Source organism: Chiloscyllium plagiosum, unplaced genomic scaffold, assembly GCF_037043375.1.
Source record: "Chiloscyllium plagiosum isolate Xiang-an unplaced genomic scaffold, Cpla_swu_hap1 HiC_scaffold_24, whole genome shotgun sequence".
Classification (NCBI taxonomy): Eukaryota; Metazoa; Chordata; class Chondrichthyes; order Orectolobiformes; family Hemiscylliidae; genus Chiloscyllium; species Chiloscyllium plagiosum.
Window position 1 is genome coordinate 9629126 of NW_028270162.1, and position 24386 is coordinate 9653511.

At 41.7% G+C, this 24386-nt stretch overlaps 1 protein-coding gene across 1 annotated transcript; it reads right to left on the reverse strand.

Moving 5' to 3' along the window:
- Positions 1 to 718: 718 nt before the first annotated feature.
- On the reverse strand, positions 719 to 24386 carry LOC122562524 (catechol O-methyltransferase-like). Its single transcript, XM_087999882.1, is given in 7 exon segments — positions 719 to 2473; positions 2475 to 2572; positions 14166 to 14297; positions 18810 to 19003; positions 22747 to 22926; positions 22929 to 23080; positions 24323 to 24386. Coding segments are annotated over 6 exon segments (822 nt in total). The 5' UTR covers positions 23068 to 23080; positions 24323 to 24386; the 3' UTR covers positions 719 to 2394.

Here is a 24386-nt window from a genome sequence, read left to right on the forward strand (position 1 = left end):
TTGTGGTGGATTAAGTATGTACTTGGGGCAAAGACAGGTAACATTAGTGGGCGGCATGGTGGCACAGCTCCAAAAAGCCTCCTTAAATCTAGATTAGATTAGATTACTTAGATCAGATTTGATTTGTGGGCGGTACGGTGGTTAGCACTGCTGCCTCACAGCACCAGAAGCCCGGGTTCAATTCCCGCCTCAGGCGACTCTCTGTGTGGAGTTTGCACATTCTCCCCATGTCTGCGTGGGTTTCCTCCGGGTGCTCTGGTTATTTCCCACAATCCAAAAATGTGCAGGTTAGGTGAATTGACCATGCTAAATTGCCCGTAGTGTTAGGTGAAGGGGTAAATGTAGGAGAATGGGTCTGGGTTGGTTATGCTTCGGCGGGTCAGTGTGGACTTTTTTTTTAGATTACTTAGATTAGATTACTTACAGTGTGGAAACAGGCCCTTCGGCCCAACAAGTCCACACCGACCCGCTGAAGCGCAACCCACCCATACCCCTACATTTACCCCTTTTAGCCTAACACTACGGGCAATTTAGCATGGCCAATTCACCTAACCCGCACATCTTTGTGACTGTGGGAGGAAACCGGAGCACCCGGAGGAAACCCACGCAGACACGGGGAGAATGTGCAAACTCCACACAGTCAGTCGCCTGAGTCGGGAATTGAACCCGGGTCTCTGGCGCTGTGAAGGTAGCAGTGCTAACCACTTGTTGGGCCGATGGGCCTGTTTCCACACTAAGTAATCTAATCTAATCTAGTGTGTCCTGCTTCCAGAAGCATAGTTAACATGATGGTGCATAAAACAATTAGGGAGGCAAATTATATTTCAGTCTGTATTGCAAGAGATTGAAGTGTCCGAGTAAAGAAGTCTTGCTGCACATATTTCAAATTGCTGAGCCCATATCTGGACTATAGTATACAGTTTTGGTCCTTAGATTCTCTGGAAGAATGAGAAGTGATCTTCTTGGAAAGTATCACAACAGACACCAGAGGCTGCTTTTGCTGGCTGGATTGTTTAAAAAGTGGGTATCTCTTCTGTAGAATTCCCATCATGTTTGAGCAGTGAATTCTTAGTTCTTGAGATTTGATGGACTTTTACACTAACCATAATAAGGGATGTCCGGGTAATGCAGGAAAAGGGCTTATGCCCGAAACGTCGATTCTCCTGTTCCCTGGATGCTGTCTGACCTGCGCTGTTCCAGTAACACATTTTCAGCTCTGATCTCCAGCATCTGCAGACCTCACTTTCTCCTAATGCAGGAAAAGTCTAATTCAGATTTTAATGAAAATCATCTGTAATCATAAATGATGGAGCAAGTTCAGTGGCACAGTGGTTAGCACTGCTGCTTCACAGCGCCAGAGACCGGGTTCAATTCCCGCCTCAGGTGACTCTATGGAGTTTACACATTCTCTCTGTGTCTGCGTGGGTTTCCTCCGGGTGCTCCGATTTCCTCCCACAATCCAAAAATGTGCAGGTCAGGTGAACTGCCCGTGCTAAATCACCCGTAGTGTTAGATGAAGGGGTAAATGTAGGGGAATGGGTCTGGGTGGTTTGCACTTTGGCAGGTTGGTGTGGACTTGTTGTGCTGAAGGGCCTGTTTCCACACTGTAGGGAATCTATTCTAATAAAAAAAACTAGACTCTTTTTATATGGATTATTTGTGTTTTATCATTTTTTATATTAAAGAGAGCAATTCACACACAGCTTCAAATGACTTTTTTTCAATGTCAGGGATTGTCTCTATAAAACCTTTTGAGATAAACAGATTACTTTTTTTTTATTTTCCCAGAAATCTTTCAATTTTTTTTCTCCTCTTCCAAATACTCTGACCTATATTGGAAAACAGTTCCACTCAGGTTGGTGCCCTTGTCAGAGTTAAAGGGATGAGTGTCACAGTATTTATTGAATAGAATCACAACCTGGCCTGATGCTCTGACATGCTCTCCCTCCCAAGACCATTGGCTGATCCATGCCCTCACTCTTCCCTTTTTCTCTGACTTCCATCCAACTCTTCACCACTCTAAATCTGATCTGTTGTGAATCTCCCAGTTATTGGTTGATTCAGATCTCCAACACTATTTGCATCAGACTCAAAACAGCAACATCACTGGTTTGACACCGAATTTTAGCATAAGGAGCTACAAGAGGTACACCAGGATGTTATGCACATTTGTAACGACAAATTTTAAAACACTTGGCTAGGATGGGGACAAGAGCAAACTTTAAATTTCCAGGAGGAAGTAGAGAGAAATTAAGTTTCAGATTGAGATCACATACATGTTTCACATGCACAGTATAACTCCTCAAGAGCATTATAAAAGTCCACATGAAGTGAGGGTTGAGCTTTTTGGATCTTGTTACATAAATACATTTAGTTTCTCTGCATTTTATATGTTTAACCTTTGAAAATAGCCTTTTCCATTCCATCTTTAAACTTTGTATATTCCAAATTTGAGGCATAGTGTGTGCACTCAGCGGGGATTGTTGCGTACATACTGTAGAAATTCTGGGGCTCCTGGTGTAATGACATTGTCTGCCAGCAGAACAGTGCCTTTTCTCAGCAGACCACATTCCTACAGGTAAGGCAAAAAATTCAATAGTTAATGAATGCACAATTTGAGAATTAGTTTAAAAATTTTGGAACAAACAGCTGCTTCACATCAGACTGATGAAATGAAATGTTAATTGATTCATCTCACTTCTCTGCCAGGCCCAGAACTATCAGCTAACCAGATCTGAGCACAATTCTTGACAATAGATACATTGATTCAAGGCTGCTTGGTACTATCTATGTGAAGCACAATGTGCAGTTGTCATCACCTTTTACGTCAATACTATGATTGAATCAAACAGACTTCAGAAACAAATCTGTCACTTGTCTATGTAACTTACTGTTATGAACTTGTACATGATGAAGATAGAAATGAACCCAAAACAAATCTGGAAATAACCATGCTAATGGTTTCTTGCCTGGAGAAAGTTTCATTTTTCCTCTTGCATCCTCTCTTTAAAACTTTCAGTGTCTATTCCACAATTACCCTCCAAAACCACATCCTTGTGCTTGTTTTTCATATTTTGGGTCTTGATAATATCTGGGCAAGATGCTTGATTGCTGGGGAAATTTTCAGAATGGATATCAAAAAATACAAACTGAGTGAGAAAACAAAGAAAATGAAGATACAATGCAACAGGATATTAGCCACTCCATAAGGAAAGAGTGGCCCAACACATGGGTGATATTACATACTTCCAAGTCAGGAATAAACTTGTGACCTAGTTGATCAGTTAGTGTCAATTTTCTCATTATTTCCTCAGTCACTCTTAATATATCAAGACCTGCTAGAGTATCGTTACATTTAACTTCTTTTATGGCATTAAACCCAACACCATTCTAGACATTAGTCATAAAAGAATTCTAGATGAAAATTACATGATAAGTCTGCCTTTGCTAATCTGAAACCAGGGTTGGGGTTGAAGTTTTAATTATTTCTGTAGTGTATCTCTAAATACAACAATTTGCATTTATGCAGCAGTCCCACTAAAACAACAGCCAGTTTGGAGGTAGTCGCCAATATATGTGTGGAAACATCCCAAAAGTGCCCATGTTTCCAGCACTCAATTCTTAATTTCATGAAAAAGTTTATCCTAATTTCCCCTCGAGTTTCATCAAGTTGCTGCATTTGCCCATGAATTAGCCATTAAATGTGCCACAAAGCTTTATTTTACAAAAGAAAACTTCTACTATTGTTAGCAGCATAATAATGGTTAAAAGCTACTAGTCAACCTTTTAAGTCTAGAAGGCTCGCAATAAGTGTTGATCTTTGAAGTAATGAATTGTTAGAGATATTAAACATATTTAATGTTTAACTTTAATTTTTTTTACTTTTTGTTGTCTTTCCCTAATTTTCTGTTTCTGTGTCTGATTTGACATTTAAATTCATCTGTACCTCTTATCCTTAATTTTCTGTGGTTTGTTTTTTTATCCCTTGAACCTTAAATCTCGCTGATTATGAAGCTGTATGGTCAGTCCATCAATTCATTAAGATTAATAATTTTCTGTTGCTCTCTGCACCATTATCAGCTTGTACTTACAAAGATTTACAGGAGGAAAGATGGTATCCTGCAACTAACAACTGTCAAACCCTGCAAAATAATAAATGTAAAATGCCCAAGACTGACACGTAACCAGTCCAGATTTGCTTTGAATCTCTTTAGATCATGCTCCAGTATGAAGAGACCTTTATCGCCACTGGGCTTAAGATTATCACCTTCATTGATATCAAGAGGCTTTCAATAACATCCATCAGCAGTCAGTCTGCCATCATAAAACAGTACAGCATCCTAATGTAACACATCAACGTTTTCAAAGCTTCCTACTCTAATAGGCCAGCACAGGTACTATGGACTTCAAGCATGGTAAGGCTGCAAACTCTCCCCATTCCCTTTCCTTATGCTTACTGACTTTGTCAAGAAAAGGCAATGCTTAATGCAGATCATTTGGCAACACCACTAGACCTGTTTCACGGACATCATTATCTTGCTGACTAAAGCATTGTGCATACTCCAAGGCATGACCATCAATCTTCACAGCAGTGGTACCAAGGCTGGTTCTTCCATCAGCTATGAGAACACCAAGTCCATAATGACTAGACAGCAACAAGGTATCCTCCTCACCTTCAAGCAACAGAATGTCCATGACATTGGCTATAGTCCAACAGGTTTGGAAGCACTAGCTTTCAGAGCGCTGCTCCTTTATCAGGTGGTTGTACCTGATGAAGGAGCAGCGGTCCAAAGGCTAGTGTTTCCAAATAAGTCTTGGGACTATAACCTGGTGTGATTTTTAACTTTGTAAATATACAGGATTGTCTTGCAAACTTAGAAACAGAATCTACATCTTGACAGAACTGTTAGAGGGAATATAGAACATAAAACATTACAGTGCAATACAGGCCCTTCAGCCCTCGATGTTGTGCTGACCTGAGAAAATAATCTGGTGCCCATCTAACCTACACAGTTCCATTATTATCCATATGTATGTCCAATGCCTATTTATATGCCCTTAACATCAGTGGGTCTACTACTGTTGCAAGCAGGACATCCTATGCCCCTAAGCCTTTCATCTGTTAGTATACCATGACAGTTTCACTTCTTTCATGTGTAAATCACAAAACCTTTTTCTATATCCCCTCATGTTAGCCTTCACCAAGGAAAATGTGTGAACTGCTTGAAACTTGGTAAGATTAAGCTCTGAATAGAAGTGGGAATGGACACATTGGATATAAATTAGAAGTGAATTACCAGTTATAAATTGATGTAACAGCTGTGAGTGCTGGATGGAATATAATCAGTACTTTAGTAACTGGGTTATACCAAAATGGAATAAAAGAATTGTCTGTTTCATGTAATTCTGTTGAGTAAAAATCATCCTGACTTCCCATTGCTGTTCGGTATGTAGTTCGGAAATGTTAATCAAGTATTTCCTTTGTAATCCCCTGTTGATGAAAGATGTGACAAGCTACATAGATCTCGTCAGTTCATGATTTAGAAATGATTGATTCGTTCCTGAGCTGTGGCCTGTTTCTCTCAAATGGATTAAATACATATTTCACTGTGATTTGTTTATTTTGACAGTAAAATCAAATTATTTTTAAATAAATTTGATATCCTTTGGCATTGCCTACAAATGAGTTGGAGGATAAACCTTCTATGATGAGAGGGGTGCAACATCATGTCATGTAACTCTCAGAATACAATTACAATAACTTGTGATTTTTGGGCATGTGTAATGCTATGATAACTATTCCAATAGTTCATACTCTGGGCCTGCCCATGTTTTCTGGACTTCTTCCAGCCCGAACTCTGCCAATTAGTGAGGAGCTAAGGACCTAAAATTCACTTTACAACTTGTATGAATTTAACCTCTTGTTTTTGTGTTCCTAGATGACAAGTTGCATTCATATAGTGCCTTCACAATAGTAAAACATCCAAAGGGTTTACAAGAATGTTATCAGACAAAATTTGGCCAGCTTTACAAGGTAGTGTTCGAATAAGTGACCACATTCTTAGTCAGAGACGTTTTGAGGAGACATTAAGAGGGGAAAGCGGCAGGGAGATTTAACGAGGCTTTTTGGAGCTTCCAGTCAAGGCAGCTGAAGGTATGCCAGCCAGCAGTGGGATCAAAATCAGGTGGGTTTATGAAGCAAAAGATTGAAGGACAGTAGAAATATCAAGATTGGGTGTTGATTTGTAGGCTGGAGGAGAAAGAGCCATTGAGGGATTTCAAAATCCAAAACATCCAAGGGGACTTTAATGGAATGACACAAAGTCATCTGTTGAAATATCCAAGTTTTTGTCTTCATGACTATATGGATGTATACAACAAGGCTTTAGGCCACATAATTAGTTAAAGTCTCTGTTCCTGTTAACAACTTTAAATAAAAGTCAGTTATGTGACTTTGGAACATGTAGTTTTAAGATCTATTCATTAATGGGGCAACGGTATTAAAGAAGTCACTTTCTAGACATCTTGCTCCACTAGATATGAACAAGATAACCAGTATCTTAAGATTTTCAATTGTGGAAATGATTGAATTACATGCAGTACTTGGAGCAGTTCAGGCTGCAGGTTAGACAAGCTTGTTCTGCATTTGCTGACTGAATTATAACTGGAATTGGAAGTCAGAGGAGAAAAGGCTATTCCAAAAACTGATGGGAAAACTGCCAACAAAGGCTTCAGCAAGTTAGCAAGAACTCTGCATCTTCATGCCAGGCCATGCACAGGTCCTATTGGGACACAATTCTCTTTGCAGGAAGTAGTCACACTGTCAATGGATTGGCTGTGTTTGAGCTGTTGCTGGGAGCATGCAGAACAGATAATCCAATCAGCAAAGCTGAAAGGGCAGGGGATTAAAAAAATTTGTCAAAGCCAAATTCAGTAAATTAAGTTCAAGTCAAGTTTTGCTAATTTAACGCAGTTCCCAGTATAGAGTTGGGACTCTGGATCACATATTTTCCAAGGTCATTAACACTGATGTGAGTTCTGAGTAATAGTAAATATTTCATTTCGAATTGACTAATATTTCACTGGTTTCATATGAATGTTATTTTTACTTGGTATTTTAGCTGTATTGACAAAATGAGCAGTTACAACTGAAACAAGAGGAATTGTTGGAAAATCTCAGCAAGTTTGGCAGCATCTGTGGAGAGAAAGCAGAGTTTCAGGTCAAGTGATCCTTCCTCAAAACCCACAACTGAAACCATAGAACATAGAACAATACAGCACAGAACAGGCCCTTCGGCCCATGATGTTGTGCCGAACTTCTAACCTAGATTAAGTACCCATCTATGTTCCTATCCAAATGCCGCTTAAAGGTCACCAATGATTCCGACTCTACCACTCCCACGGGCAGCGCATTCCATGCCCCCACCACTCTCTGGGTAAAGAACCCACCCCTGACATCTCCCCTACACCTTCCACCCTTCACCTTAAATTTATGTCCCCTTGTAACACACTGTTGTACCCGGGGAAAAAGTTTCTGACTGACTATCTATTCCTCTGATCATCTTATAAACCTCTATCAAGTCACCCCTCATCCTTTGCCGTTCCAACGAGAAAAGGCCGAGAACTCTCAACCTATCCTCGTACGACTTCCTCTCCATTCCAGGCAACATCCTGGTAAATCTTCTCTGCACCCTCTCTAAAGCTTCCACATCTTTCCTAAAGTGAGGTGACCAGAACTGCACACAGTACTCCAACTGTGGCCTAACCAAAGTCCTGTACAGCTGCAACATCACTTCACGACTCTTGAATTCAATCCCTCTGCTAATGAACGATAATACTCCATAGGCCTTCTTACAAACTCTATCCACCTGAGTGGCAACCTTCAAAGATCTGTGTACATAGACCCCAAGATCCCTCTGTTCCTCCACCTAAGAACCCTACCATTAACCCTGTATTCCGCATTCTTATTTGTTCTTCCAAAATGGACAACCTCACACTTGGCAGGGTTGAACTCCATCTGCCACTCCTCAGCCCAGCTCTGCATCATATCTAAGTCCCTCTGCAGCCGACAACAGCCCTCCTCACTGTCCACAACTCCACCTATCTTTGTATCATCTGCAAATTTACTGACCCACCCTTCGACTCCCTCTTCCAAGTCATTAATAAAAATTACAAACAGCAGGGGACCCAGAACTGATCCCTGCGGAACTCCACTTGTAACTGGGCTCCAGGCTGAATATTTACCATCTACCACCACTCTCTGCCTTCGACCGGTTAGCCATTTTTCTATCCAATTGGCCAAATTTCCCTCTATCCCATGCCTCCTGACTTTCCGCATAAGCCTACCATGGGGAACCTTATCAAATGCCTTACTAAAATCCATGTACACTACATCCACTGCTCTACCCTCATCCACATGCTTGGTCACCTCCTCGAAGAATTCAATAAGACTTGTAAGGCAAGACCTACCCTTCACAAATCCGTGCTGGCTGTCCCTAATCAAGCAGTGTCTTTCCAGATACTCATAAATCCTATCCCTCAGTACCCTTTCCATTACTTTGCCTACCACAGAAGTAAGACTAACAGGCCTGTAATTCCCGGGGTTATCCCTATTCCCTTTTTTGAACAGGGGCACAACATTCGCTACTCTCCAGTCCCCTGGTACCACCCCCGGTGCCAGTGAAGACGAGAAGATCATTGCCAACGGTACTGCAATTTCCTCTCTTGCTTCCCACATAATCCTAGGATATATCCCGTCAGGCCCGGGGGACTTGTCTATCCTCAAGTTGTTCAAAATGTCCAACACATCTTCCTTCCTAACAGGTATCTCTTCTAGCTTACCAGTCCATTTCACACTCTCCTCTTCTACAATACGGTCCCTCTCGTTCGTAAATACTGAAGAGACGTACTTGTTCAAGACCTCTCCTATCTCTTCCGACTCAATACACAGTCTCCCACTACTGTCCTTGATCGGACCTACCCTCGTTCTCGTCATTCTCAGGTTTCTCACATACGCATAAAATGCCTTGGGGTTATCCTTGATCCTATCCGCCAACGATTTTTCATGCCCTCTCTTAGCTCTCCTAATCCCTTTCTTCAGGTCCCTTCTGGCTATCCTGTATCCCTCCACTGCTCTGTCTGAATCCTGTTTCCTCAACCTTATGTAAGCCTCCTTCTTCCTCTTTACCAGACATTCAACCTCTCTCGTCAACCAAGGCTCCCTCACACGACCATTTCTTTCCTGCCTGATAGGTACATACATATCATGGACACGTCGTATCTGCTCTTTGAAAAAGTTCCACCTTTCCACCACATCCTTCCCTGACAGCCTATGCTCCCAACGTATGCTCCTCAAATCCTGCCTTACAGTATCGTAATTTCCCTTCCCCCAATTATAAAATCTACCTTGTTGTGCGCACCTATCTCTCTCCATAACCAAGGTGAAAGTCACAGAATTGTGGTCACCATCACCAAAATGTTCACCCACTAACAAGCCCACCACTTGTCCCGGTTCATTACCGAGTACCAAATCCAATATGGCCTCCTCTCTGGTTGGACAATCTATATACTGCATTAGAAAAGCTTCCTGGACACACTGCACAAACACCGCCCCATCCAATCTACTTGATCTAAAGAGCTTCCAATCAATATTTGGGAAGTTGAAGTCGCCCATGACTACGACCCTGTGGCTTCTGCACCTTTCCAAAATCTGTTTCCAAAACCAGTTTCACAATTTCCAATAAGTGCAAAAGTACTGCAGATATGGAAATCTAAAATAAAAAACAAAACACTGGAAAAGCTCAGCATTTCTAGCAGCATCGGCAGAGGGGGAAACTGATTTTTCTTTAGAATGTTTGAGTTGAATGAGAAATTGTTCAAAGTGAGAATGCGTTCAGGCAGGTAAAGCAGGATGGCAGTGGATGGGGACTGTTCAGCCTTCTCTTCAAGGAACAAGTGGAGAGCCTCTAGCTTGTTCTGATGAAAAATGGATATATAGAGGGATTGATTATCCATGGTGAGGAGCAGCAGCTGGGACTAGGAAACTCAGAAGAATCCCAAATGTGAGTATGAAGAGACAAAGTCAGGGAGGGAAACTAGAATTGAGATATGAAGAAATAATTTGCATAGGGCAGGAGCAGGCTGAACCCATTGGTCTGTCAGGTCCAACAGATTCTGTAGGAATCTAGTTGAACTCAGATTTCTCCAGTTTCCTCATTTCCCCTTCCCCCACCTTGTCTCAGTCAAATCCCTCAAACTCAGCACTGCCTTCCTAACCTGCAATCTTTTTCCTGACCTCTCTGCCGCCACCCCACTCCAGCCTATCACCCTCACCTTGACCTCCCTCCACCTATCGCATTTCCAACGCCCCTCCCCCAAGTCCCTCCTCCCTACCTTTTATCTTAGTCTGCTGGACACACTTTCCTCATTCCTGAAGAAGGGCTTATGCCCAAAACGTCGATTCTCCTGTTCCTTGGATGCTGCCTGACCTGCTGCGCTTTTCCAGCAACACATTTTCAGCTCTGATAAGTTTTTCAAACCCATTCTCCCGCTTTCTCCCTGTAACCCTTGATCCCCTTGATACTCAAGAACCTATCTTAAATATACTCAATGAACTGGCCTCCATGGCCTTCTGTGGCAGTGAATTCCATAGATTCACCACTCTCTGGCTGAAGAAGTTCCTCCTTATCTCCATTCTAAAAAGTCTTCCCTTTACTCTAAAGCTGTACCCTCAGGTCCTTGTCTCTCATACTAATGGAAACATCCTTCCAATATCTACTCTGTCCAGGCCACTCAGTGTTCTGTTTGTTTCAATGAGATGCCCCCTCATCCTCCTAAACTCCATTGTGTATAGACCCAGATGCTTGTGAGTTCATAATTTCTGAAACAATTAAATTGATCATTTGATGTTGCACTTCCAATTTCAGAAGTCACAGAACACCAAGTTAGATTCAACAAATTTGTCTGAAACCACGCTGCTCCAAAAGCTTGTACCTTCAAATAAATCTGTTGGACTATACCATGGTGTTGTGTGACTTCTGACTTTGTCCACCCCAGTCCAAAACTGGCACCTCTACGTCATGATACTCCAATTTGGCATTGGAAACTTTAAACAGTAGTTATCAATTTTGGTGCTGAACAAGTTGATTAAATGCCCTCCTTTTAAGATACATGATACAACTTCTTTGCATCACTGATTACATTTTTACGCATATTATTATGCCTGGGTTGGAAATCCATATTGTCCTATTTTTGAGCCTAAAGTGGTGGTGCTCTGAGATCACTGCTACTTTACATGAAAACAAGGCTGTAGTATCTATAAGCATGTTTATGTCACATGACCATTTCATGACTTGTGACACTGTATTCTCAGTCTGTTCCTTTGTCTTTCTTTCAGATATGAGTGTCTTTCATTAGTTTTTCATTGAATAGAATCAAATCTCTACAGTGTGGAAACAGGCCTTTTGGGCCAACAAGTCCATACTGACCCTCCAAAGAGTAACCCACCCAGACTGATGCGCCTACATTTAACTCCTGACTAATGCACCCAATCTACAATGTGGACAATTTAGCACAGCCAATTCACCTAACCTGCACGTCTTTAGATTGTGAGAGGAAACCCGCACAGACACTTGGAGAATGTGCAAACCACAGACAGTCGCTTGAGGCTGGAATTGAACCCGGGTCCCTGGCGCTGTGAGGCAGCAGTGCTAACCACTGTGTCACCCTTTCCCCTTATCTTTCAAGAGAAGAGGCCATGGAGAGTGCCAAAGAAAAGGCTCTGAAATGAGTATTCCATTTATACACAATCAATCCCATGGAGGAGTCATGGGAATCACAAAACTCTACAGGTGTAAGTAAAAGGAAGCTTGAAGAACATTCCTGTTGGACAAAGTGGAAGTACTGCAATCTGTACATGAAGGAAGTGGAGTGTATTCCTCCCTATTTGATAGCAAGCCAAAAGGTCATCAGTGCTGGGAAGCTTTTATAATTCATTCTGAGGAGGTTGGTGTCGCTAGCTTGGCTGCCATTCCTATTTATCGAGACAGCAGTTAGGAGTCAGCCACGTTGCTGTGATCTGCAGTCACACATAGGTCAGATATGAATGGCGGCAGATTTCTTTCTTTAAAGGAAGCAAATCTTAGCAGGACTTGTACACTTAATGGTAAGGTCCTAGGGAGTGTTGCTGAACAAAGAGACCTTGGAGTGCAGGTTCATAGCTCCTTGAAAGTGGAGTCGCAGGTAGATAGGATAGTGAAGAAGGCGTTTGGTATGCTTTCCTTTATTGGTCAGAGTATTGAGTACAGGAGTTGGGAGGTCATATGCGGCTATACAGGACATTGGTTCGGCCGCTGTTAGAATATTGCATGCAATTCTGGTCTCCTTCCTATCAGAAAGATGTTGTGAAACTTGAAAGGGTTCAGAAAAGATTTACAAGGATGTTGCCAGGTTTGGAGGATTTGAGCTATAGGGAAAGGCTGAACAGGCTGGGGCTGTTTTCCCTAGAGCGTCGGAGGCTGAGGGGTGACCTTATAAAGGTTTACAAAATTATGAGGGCCACGGATAGGATAAATAGGCAAAGTCTTTTCCCCGGGGTCGGGAAGTCCAGAACTAGAGGGCACAGGTTTAGGGTGAGAGGGGAAAGATATAAAAAAGACCTAGGGGGCAACTTTTTCCCACACAGAAGGTGGTACGTGTATGGAATGAGCTGCCAGAGGAAATGGTGGAGGCTGGTACAATTGCAACATTTAAGAGGCATTTGGATGGGTATACCATTAGGAAGGGTTTGAAGGGATATGGGCCAGATGCTGGCAGGTGGGAATAGATTAGGTTGGGATATCTGGTTGGCATTGACGAGTTGGACCGAAGGGTCTATTTCCATGCTGTACATCTCTATGACTCTATAATTCTGGGACTCATTGCTTTAAATCTATGCCCCTTGTTGTTCCTTCTGCTAAGGAGAATAGATCCTTCCTATGCCTGCATCTCACAAATTTGCACATCTTCATTAAATTTTCTCTCAACCATCAACAAATTCAGCTTTGCAGAGAAGTCAACAACAAGGCCACATACATTTAAAATAACCCAAAGGAAGATTTAGAAGGAAGCGAAAACAATGTTTTTTTGAGGGATTGGCACTGAGTATGAAAGGGTGGTAGCAACAGAGTACATTTAAACTTTATTTGGCTATGAAATTGAAATGCCATAACTTACAGGGCTATGGATCAATATCCAAAGAATGGAGTTAGGATGGATATCTTTTTTCAGCTAGCACAGGTGCATCAGACCAAACAGCATCCTTCTTTATTGTAAATTCCTTTAATTAAAAGGAACTATTAGAAGGTAAGTGGGGCATGGAGGTGGGAATAAGTGCAGCTTTAATTATATTTTAGAGTCATTTATATAATACAAAAGGAAAAATAACAATTTCTGCTTCATATTTAAAGCATTTGTATTTTCCTTCCTTTACTACCTGAGTGCAGGGCAATGGAGGAATTTCTTATAGATTTTCTTTCTTTTTTTTAACCACGTCATGGGAAGGTATTATGAATTGACTCAGATGTTCTAGCTATCCCCCTTCCTTTCCCACACAACAGCACAAAAATAGGAAGTAGTCGACATTAATCCATGGCTCCAGAGTTGTGTTTCAGTGGTTCAACTATATATCATCAAAATTAGATTCAATACCATATAAATGTGAAACATGGTTTGGTATAGTACACAGAGGAACTCCAACATTAATTCTGTGCTGACAGTTACTACAACAATATTCTGGTATATCACCATTGTGAACTTCCTTATGCTTCATTTACTTGGCCTATTAACTGATCTCTGGGGAAGTGCAATCTCCTTCTAAATAGTGTAGCCAAAACCATTACTTCAAATAGTTGTATAGTATTAATGAAAGACCAGCAATACCTATGAGGTATTCAATAGTTTTGTAATCTGTTATATCAATGTTCATTCATGTGCTAAATTAAAACAAAATGAACTCCAAATTACTGAAATGCATCAAATATAAATATTCTCTGAGAAAATATCCTCCCATTCCTTGGACAATAAATATGTAGTTGACCATTTTTTTTCAGTTTCTAAGGCTGCTCTGTGTGTGTTTTGAGCTCATGTATTTGCTGAGGTGGGAAAGCAAAGGGAAACCGAGTTCTCACCTCCAAGAGTTGTGTGTCAGGTTGATATCTGCCCTTCCAGTGATCGAGGAAAACAAAATCTAGAGTCTCCACTTCTTGCTTCTTCTTCAGTTGCGGAATAATATTTCCAGACGAACCTTCTAAGATCTCCACCTTAATTCATTGGAGCAGAAAATTCAGTACTGGTTTAAAAAGCAATTCTGGACCTATTAAGACCGAAGGACATAGGAGCAGAAGAAGGCAAATCAAGTCTGTCCCCCCATTCAATGAGATCACCGTTGATCCTATCATTCTCAATTCAACTTTCCTCTATTTTCCCCATAACCCTTGATTTACTTACTTATTAAAAATTTGTCGTCTTCATAAAATTCACCAGGACGTTGGCAGGAATGGAGGGTTTGAGTTATAAAGAAATGCTGGGACATTTTTCACTGGAAGGTAAGAGGCTGAGGGGCGTTCTTATAGACGTTAATAAAATTGTGAAGAGCAAGGGGCTTTTCCCTGGGGTGAGGGACTTCAAGACTAGAGGGCATTTTTTTAAGGGGAGAGGAGAAAATCTTTAAAAAAGGGACAGTTATTTTTTTTACACAGTGGTTCATATGTGGAATGAACTGCCAGAGGAAGTGGTTGATGCAGGTACAGTTAGACTGTTTACAAGATATTTGAATAAGTTCATGAGTAGGAAAGGTTTTGAAGGATCATAGAATCCTTACAGTGTGGAAACAGACCATTTGGCCCAATAAGTCTACACTGACCCTCAGAGTAACGCACCCAGACCCATTTCCCTACCCGATTACTCCACATTTATCCCTGACTAATGCACCTAACCTACATATTCCTGAACACTATGGGCAATGTAGCATGGCCAATTGACCTGGCCTTCACATCTTTGGATTGTGGGAGGAAACCCACACAGACGTGGGGAGAATGTGCAAACTCCACACAATTGCCAGAGGCTGGCATCGAGCGCGAGTCCCTGGTGCTGTGAGGCAGCAATGTTAACCACTGAGCCACCATGCCAACACTCCATGGGAACATAATGGTGTGTTGAAGTGGGAGGCAAATGGAAGCTTGGGGTCATCTTTGTGGACAGAATGTAGATGTTCCACAAAGTCGTCACCAGCCTGTTTTGTCTCCCCACTGTAGACTGCATTGTGGGGATATGGGCCAAATGCAGGTAAGTTGGACTAGTTTGGTTTGGGAAAATTGTGTGCACAGGATGGATCAAAGGGTCTGTTTCTATACTCTATGACCCAATCAATGTGATAAAGAATTTCACAGATTCATTACTCTCTGAGGAAAGGAGAAGAGGCTGGATCGGCTGGGACCTTTTCCCCTGGAGCATTGGGAGCTGAGGGATGACCTTTATAAAAGAACAAAGAAAATTTACAGCCCAGGAACAGGCCCTTCAGCCCTCCAAGCCTGAGCCGATCCAAGTGTACTGTCTAAACCTGTCGGTCAATTTCTAAGCATCTATATCCCTCTGCTCCCCACCTACTCATGCATCTGTCCAGATGCATCGTAAATGAATCTACCGTGCCTGCCTCTACCACCTCTACTGGCAATGTGTTCCAGACGCCCACCACCCTCTGTGTGCAGTAAACTTTCTACCTCTCACCTTGAAAGCGTGACCTCTTGTTATGGAATCCTTCACCCTGGGAAAAAGCTTGTCTCTATCCACCCTGTCTATACCCTTCATGATTTTGTAAATCTCAATCAGGTCCCCCCTCCATTTCCTTTTTTCTAATGAAAATAAACCTTACCTACTCAACCTCTCTTCATAGCTAGCACTTGCCATAACAGGCAACATCCTCGTAAACCTTCTCTACACCCTCTCCAAAGCGTCCACATCCTTTTGGTAATGTGGCGACCAGAACTGTACACAGTATTCCAAATGCAGCCGAACCAACGTCCTGTACAATTTTAACATGACCTGCCAGCTCTTATACTCAACACCCTGTCCAATGAAGGCAAGCATACTATATGCTTTCTTGACCACTCTATCCACCTGTGCAGCAACCTTCAGGGTACAATGGACCTGCACTCCCAGATCTCTCTGCCTATCAACTTTTCCCAAGGCTCTTCCGTTCATTGTATAATTTGATCTAGAATTAGTCTTGCCTAAATGCATCACCTCTCATTTGTCAGGATTGAAATCCATCTGCCACTTTTCTGCCCAACTCTCCAGTCTATCTATATCCTCCTATATTCTTTGACAGTCCCTTATGCTTCCTGCTGCTACTCCAATTTTCGTGTCACTGAGGTTTATAAAAATCATGAGGGGCTTGGATAAGGTGAATAGCCAAGGTCTTTTTTCCAAAGGTAGGGAAGTCCAAAACCAGAGGGCGTAGATTTAAGGTGAGAGAGGAAAGATTTAAAGGGGACTCGAGGGGCAACCTTTTCACAAAAGGTGATGCATGTATAGAATGAGCTGCCAGAGGAAGTGGTAGAGGCTAGTACAATTACAGCATTTGAAAGACATTTGGATAAGTATGTGAATAGGAAAGGTTTAGAGTGATATGGACCAAATGCAGGCAAATGAGACTAGTTTGGGAAACCTGGTTGGCATGGACAGGTTGGACCGAAGAGTCAGTTTCCATGCTGCATGACCATTGCTGGCCGAGTGCTACAGCAAGTACAATAGATTTGTTCCAGAGATTAGAGGTTGAGTAAATGGGCCGTATATTCCTAGGCGTTTAGAAGATTGAAAGATAATTCCATTGGAATGTATAAGATTCTGAAGAGGTTTACATTATGCACATTAAGAGATTGTTGCCCTGGCTGGGGAATCAGAATTAAAGGGCACAGTGTCAAGATTAGCACCAATCATTTAGAACTGAAATGAGGATAAACTCAGAATTGTGAATCTTTGGAAATCTCTACTTTGGTACTTTGTGGATGTGTCATCATTTCAATATGTTCAAGCCAGAGATTGGCAGATGTTTGACCTAAGGAGTTGTTGATGGTTTGGGGGGGGGGGAAGGAGGGGTGTGGGGGGTGCTGCACAGGAAAGTGGAGTTGAGCCCTGAGACCAGTTGTGACTGTATCAAATTGCAGAAAAGCTCCATGGTCTTACATTGCTCATTTTTCTTAGGTTCTTAAACCATATCTTCAATACCACAGTGCCTACATGTCTTACTGAAAACAATAATTTTCATTGGCTATAATCAAGATTCATGGAGCTAGTCCTTCCACAGTACCATCTGGACTGCTGCACCCACTCCAATTTGCCTATAGAAGCAACAGATCTACATCAGATGCCATATCACTTGCCCATCAGGCCTCCCTAGAACATCTTGACACCAAGAACAGCTACATAAGGATCCTACTCATTGACTACAGTTCAGCCTTCAACACTACTATCCCCTTGAGACTGATCACTAAACTTAGTGATCTCGGTCTAAGCCACACTCTCTGCAGCTGGATCCTCAGTTTCCTGACCCACAGGTCACAATCAGTGAAGATTAGGGACAATATTTCATCCTCCCTATAACTCAACACTGGAGCCCCAACGGGTGTGTACTTAGCCCCCTACTGTACTCAGTGTATGCCCATGACTGTGTCGCCAAATACCAGACTAATGCCATTTACAAGTTCGCCGATGACACCACTATCAGATGGCCAATGAAACAGACTACAGATGGGTGGTGGAAGACCTGGAAAATGGTGCACTGAGAACAACCTAGCTCTCAATGCTGATAAAACCAAGGAACTCATTATTGGTTTTCGGTGGATGTTACTCATGCCCCCCTACACATTAACAGCACAGAGGTGGAACGAGTGGAGAGTGTCAAGCTCCTGGAAGTGGTCATCAACAACAAGCTTTCTTGGACTCTTCACGTGGATGCATTGGTTACAAAAGCCCAATAAAGTCTCCTCTTCCTCAGGCAGCTGAGGAAATTTGGCATGAAGGCGAATACCCTTGCCAACTTTTATAGGTGCGTCATTGAGAGCATTCTGGGTGGATGTATCACTACCTGGTATGGCAACTGTACCATTCAAGATCGGAGACTGTTACAGAGAGTGGTGAACTCTGCCTGGACAATCACAAAGACCAACCTCCCAACTATAGAATCCATCAACCAGGCCCCCTGTCAAGGAAAGGTCGCCAGCATTCTCAAAGATCCATCCCACCCTGGCAATGTTTTGCTACAACTTCTACCATCGGGAAGAAGGTACAGAAGCCTGAACACATGCACCAGCTGTTTCAAAACAGTTTCTACCTTACTGTTAATAGAATGCTGAATGGACTCACAAACTCTTAACATTCGCCTGCACCTATGTTTTTGTTTTTGTTTTTGCTGTTGTTTACCTATTATCTACTTATCTATGCTGTGTAACTCTGTGATCGCAAGACAAAGCTTTTCACTGTGCTTTGGTACATGTGACAATAAATTCAATTCAATTCAATACACAGTTTAATAGGACTATTGACTGTAATGAGTTTTGGGGGGTCTTGAGAGGGAAAATCTAAATCTAAACACAGATCTTTTTATTTAAAAGTTCTTCTGATCATTGAGTAGTATTTTTCAATTCTTCAAGGATATCTGATTTAAACAATATTTACTATGCAAAAATTAGGTAATTCTATCAAATACTACATAAATAGAGATGGAGTTTGTATGAAATCATTGAATTATACCATGTTGCTTTGAGATCTTTTACCTTGTCCTCAACTCCAGCAAAACGGAAGATCTGCTTTGCAATGCTTGCATTGGTTGGATTGAACTCGATGGTCAGTAAACGAGCACCATGTTTGAGCACACAGACCATGCGCAGAGCCGAGTAACCACAGTATGTCCCCAGCTCCAGCACAGATAATGGGTTTGTCTCTTTTACAACTTTGTCCAAGATTACACCTGCATATAAATGTGGTATGGAGTTAAAACCCAAAGTTCATTTGGCCAGGCAGTCAGTCACATGTATCCTCCACAAAAGCAAATAGTTCTAATCACATTTATCCAATCTGTGCCCATTTGTCTTCAACCCTTTGCCTTAATGCAGGTATCAAATTAAAAGGTAAAGAGGGGGTAGCAAATGCAACTTCCTGCCATTTTGGGAAAAAGACATGAATGGTACTAAGCCAAAATACTTGGAAAGTTGGTGCAGGCACAACGCGCTAAATGGAGGGGTAATGCCTTTGGAGATGTCGAGGTGTCATTATTCTTATGAGTTCAAAACCAGTAATTTGATTGTAAACAATAATTTTCAATCTTTAATCTTCAATCAAAGTCCATATTGGACACTTTTTTGAGCAGATGGAATTAGATAATGGCCCACAAGCAGGGACCCTTGGTTGAATTCTCATCAAAGTCAGCCCAGTCCAAGAGCACTAAAACCAACTGTGGCTCCCAATATCATCATCCTGAAGAATTTCCAATTCCCAGTTCACTTTCCCACCAAGCCTGGGCCCTTCCCTCCCTGTATAAGTTAGATTAATAGTGAAGTGGATGCAAGATTTTCACCTTTGCAAACTAGTCTTCTGAAAACTCTTAATAGGTCTCTTAGTGAGATAATTTTTGCTTAAGATTGCCTCAGGAACAAGTAACAATACAGACTTATATTGCTGTACTTTATCCTTGCTCACTAACATATATTTATTGCAAATAATTTAATCTTATTTACAAATGCTGACTTGCAAAATTAATCATGGATCCATGATTAATTTAGAAAATCATTTTTCAAAGTATTTTGTCATCCAAAGATTAATTGTTCTGTGATCATATCAGTTTTTTATACATTGAAGATGATCTTCAATGTCGCTCGATTCAGCCTACCCAGTAGATAGTTACCATGGTAACAGACGGGAACATTGAACTCAACTCAACGTTTCAGTTAAAGTACATTGTCTTCTTGTATGGTTCATTTATCATGGATCCCATTTATTATTTAAGGCATGCACCCCACACAGATTTTATCTCTGAATCCAAAACAACTTGGCAGCTCACTGAATCAGCATGCCTGAAAAGCTAAACTGCTTTGACCAAGAAAGGTCACACTGTTTGCACACCAAAACAAAACTATCCTGAAATCTGGCATTTAAAGGGGCTTTTCATCAGAATTGCAGCTGTGATTATTTGAATGAGCTAAAATCGAGGAATCAAAGTTTGGTCTTTTTGATTGTGGTAATGTATCCAATTTTGTTGCAGCTTATTTATTATGCAGTTCTGGTAAGGACCATGATACATCAAGTACAGCAGACACTTTATTAACCAGCACCTACACTTAATGGTAAGGTATGGGAGTGTTGCTGAAAAAACAAACCTTGGGGTGCAGGTTCACAGTTCCTGGAAAGTGGAGTTGTGGGTAAACAGGGTAGTGAAGAAGGCATTTGGTACATTTACCTTTATTGGACAGTGCATTGAGAATAAGAGTTGGGAGATCATTTTGCAGCTGCATTGGAGATTTCTTAGGCCACTTTTGAATATTGCATTCAATTCTGATCTCCTTGCTTTAGGAAAGATGTTGTGAAAAACTTGAAAGGGTCATGGAAAGATTTACAAGGATGTTTCCAGGGTTTGAGCTCGAGGGAGAGGCTGAAGAGACTGGGGCTATTTTCCCTGGAGTATCAAAGGCTGAGGGGTAATTTTACAGAGGTTTATAAAATCTTGAGCATGGCTAGGGTGAATAGTCAAGGTCTTTTTCTTCCAGGAACCTGAGGGGCAACTTTTTCACGCACAGGCTGGTGCATATATGGAATGAGTTGCCAGAGGAAATGGTGGAGGCTGGTACAATTATAACATTTAAAGGCATCTGGAATGGGTACATGAATAGGAAGGGTTTAGAGGGATATAGGTCAAATGCTGGCAAATGGAACTAAAGTAATTTAGGATATCTGGTTGGCATGGATGAGTTGGACCAAAGGGTCTTTTTGCGTGCTGTACATCTTCACAACCTGTGGGACCAGGAGAGTAAAGGTTGATCAAATGTCCCAGTTGTAGTAATAGAATGTAATGCAGGGGCTATACACATCACTGTTATACTTCATTTATAGTATAAATCGTTTAAATAATACAATGTTGCCTTAAGTCAAACTTACCAGCAGAGAACATTCTCACTTGCACTCTCAACTGACCACCTGGACATTACAGAGATTGCACTAATATAGTAAACTTCCAATTCTTAAGTTGTTTAATTTTTGCCAATTTAAGGAGAGTGCAAGTTCATAAGATGATGGGTAAAATAAAGTTTGCTGTAATATTGTGCCATAAAGAGAATGCAAAAATAAACTCATTCACAGTGCCATCAGATAACTTTGCTTCGTTGGCCTTGAATGGTGTCCACATGTGTTTTCTTCTGAAGAGCACATTGGAGAATTCTTACAGTTTTGAAGAGATCACTCTTAAGTATTCTTTCCTTCAAGCAAAATATTTAATAGCTTTTGAACAGTTTGGTAATGTCTAAAGACCCCACCACCAGGGATATATTTCCCTCCCCACCCCTTTCCGCCTTCCGCAAAGACCGTTCCCTCCGTGACTACCTGGTCAGGTCCACGCTCCTCCGAAAATCCACCCTCCCATCCTGGCACCCTCCCCTGCCACCGCAGAAATTGCAAAGCCTGTGCCCACACCTCCTCCCTCACCTCCATCCGAGGCCCTAAAGGAGCCTTCCACATCCATCAAAGTTTTACCTGCACATCCACTAATATCATTTTTTGTATCCGTTGCTCCCGATGAGGTCTCCTCTACATTGGGCAGACCGGACGCCTCCTAGCAGAGCGCTTTAGGGAACATCTCCTGGACACCCGCACCAATCAACCACACCACCCTGTGGCCCAACATTTCAACTCCCCCTCCCACTCTGCCGAGGACATGGAGGTCCTGGGCCTCCTTCACCGCCACTCCCTCACCACCAGACGCCTGGAGGAAGAACACCTCATCTTCCGCCTCGGAACACTTCAACCCTAGGGCATCAATGTGGACTTCAACAGTTTCCTCATTTCCCCTTCTCCCACCTCACCCTAGTTCCAAACTTCCAGCTCAGCACTGTCCCTATGACTTGTCCTACCTGCCTATCTTCTTTTCCACCTATCCACTCCACCCTCCTCCCTGATCTATCACCTTCATCCCCTCCCCCACTCACCTATTGTACTCTATGCTACTTTCTCCCCACCCCCCACCCCCCTCTTCTAGCTTATCTCTCCACCCTTCAGGCTCTCTGCCTTTATTCCTGATGAAGGGCTTTTGCCCGAAACGTCGATTTTACTGCTCCTCAGATGCTGCCTGAACTGCTGTGCTCTTCCAGCACCACTGATCCAGAAGCTGGTTTCCAGCATCTGCAGTCATTGTTTTTACCTAATGTCTAATGCAGGAGTGTATTATGATTTTAACAGAATTAAATTCTCCAGAATACTGTTTCACAGGTTATTTTTGCATTCTGCAAGAATCCAGTTGTATTTGTCCCTTTGAAGCACACTGAATTTTTTTTTAATACTAAAGGTGCTTAATTGAATGGTGCAATTATGTTCATATTTTTCAAGTTTAGGTCTGTCAAATTGTGCAAAACTACAACATATTACAAGAACAAAGACCATATCAAAACAACGCCCTTAAATTGCAAAGTTCAAATGTGATCTTAAATTACTTTTTGTATAAAATGTTACCTTTCTCATCTCCTACATTCATCGCCCATTCCTTCTCCCTGCAGTATTTGTCAATCGTGTCCACCACACTCTTTGGATCACCTTTCACAGCATTTTGCAATACAAATTCTAGAATTCGCTCCTCTTTGCTTTTTCCGGTTATGTGCTGTGCCATTTTCTCTCTTAAGACGCTGTGCCAGACGCTGTGCTTCTCTTCTTGGCCAGAATTGGAAACACTATGAGAAGCAGGAGTAGGCTTGCCACAAAGACGCCAAGGATTGCGAGATAGTCTAGCATCTGCGAGGGGAGATACACATATGCGCAAGTTGTTTCGTGTATCATCTAAACACCATACCTATTTAAATCAAGGGGGGAAACAGTGGTTGAGTTGAGTCACCAACACCAAACAAGCCAAAGTATACCATCTCCTCTTCTGATTAAAATCAACTGAACCAGGAATTGAACCCACATTAAACTGGCTGAGGGGCTCTTGTGGAGGGTGTTATAGTGTTCCTACCACTGAGTCAGGAGGCCCAGGTTCAAGTCCCATTTGCTCCAGAGATGTGTAATAATATGTCTGAACAGGTAGAAGAAAAATATCTAAAATGGCTGAGTACCAATCTAAAAAACATTTCACCCTGTCAGCTGTTTTCCATTACCTCTTTCACTGTTTGCCAATGCCATCTTTTCAAGATTTCAATCCTGTTTGGGCCAATTCCTGGTGATTTCACCAAATGACCTCCCATTTGCAGTTGCCTCACCCAATTAAGCAAACTTTTAAAATCTTTCACCATATTTTTGTAATTACAATTACTTTGTTAAATGGACCCCAATGATTTTTCTCCTCAGTTGCTGGCAGCTGTGCCTGAAGATGCTTTTTTGATTTTTTGACTCAAACTTGGAGGGTCAGCAACATTCAGATAACCCCAACGTCTGGCCTTCTGCAACCAGGATATGAAAAGTTAGTTGGAAGAGTGACGCTTCTTACCTAATGTTTTTCCACATGGCGAAACCAATTTTAACCTGTGATTTTTATCAGCTTCCGGCAGCCAAATTATGGTTGTTCACTCTGGAGGATTCACCTCACAGTAAACAGTCTGTTCACAGTTGTTAGACATTTTCGCCCACCCTCCCCTTTTCAGATTAAACAAAAAATATGTTTGTGTTTGCCTAGTGAAGGAACCTGTGTAGCAGAAGAGTGCTTTCCAGAATAGCTGGTTGCTATGGCTACGTTCTGAAATCCTACTGGCAATAATAAATAACAATACGCCCTCACGGAAAAAACTGAAGTGCATTTTCCCAAAAGCAGTCTCTCACAACCATAATTACATTAATCTCCATGGTGAGAGTGCCCTTAGATGAATAATCACATCAATTCTGTAAGGACAATCAATTATGGTGCTTGCTGCTCTGTTCTTGCACTTGAACTGATGGTAGTTAAATTCTGAACCATATAACAAGTATCTATTACCACGCAGTAATAATTTTGGGGTACAGGACTGCAATGAAATTACATCCTTATTGATAAATAAAAATACATTTACTGTTTAAGCATCTGTACTTACTATGAGAAAGTACATTTGCAATCAGTAATTACCTTTGTGTAAGGAGAATTGAACAAACGCAGTCCACTCTATTCAAAACAAGCTGGATTATTAAAG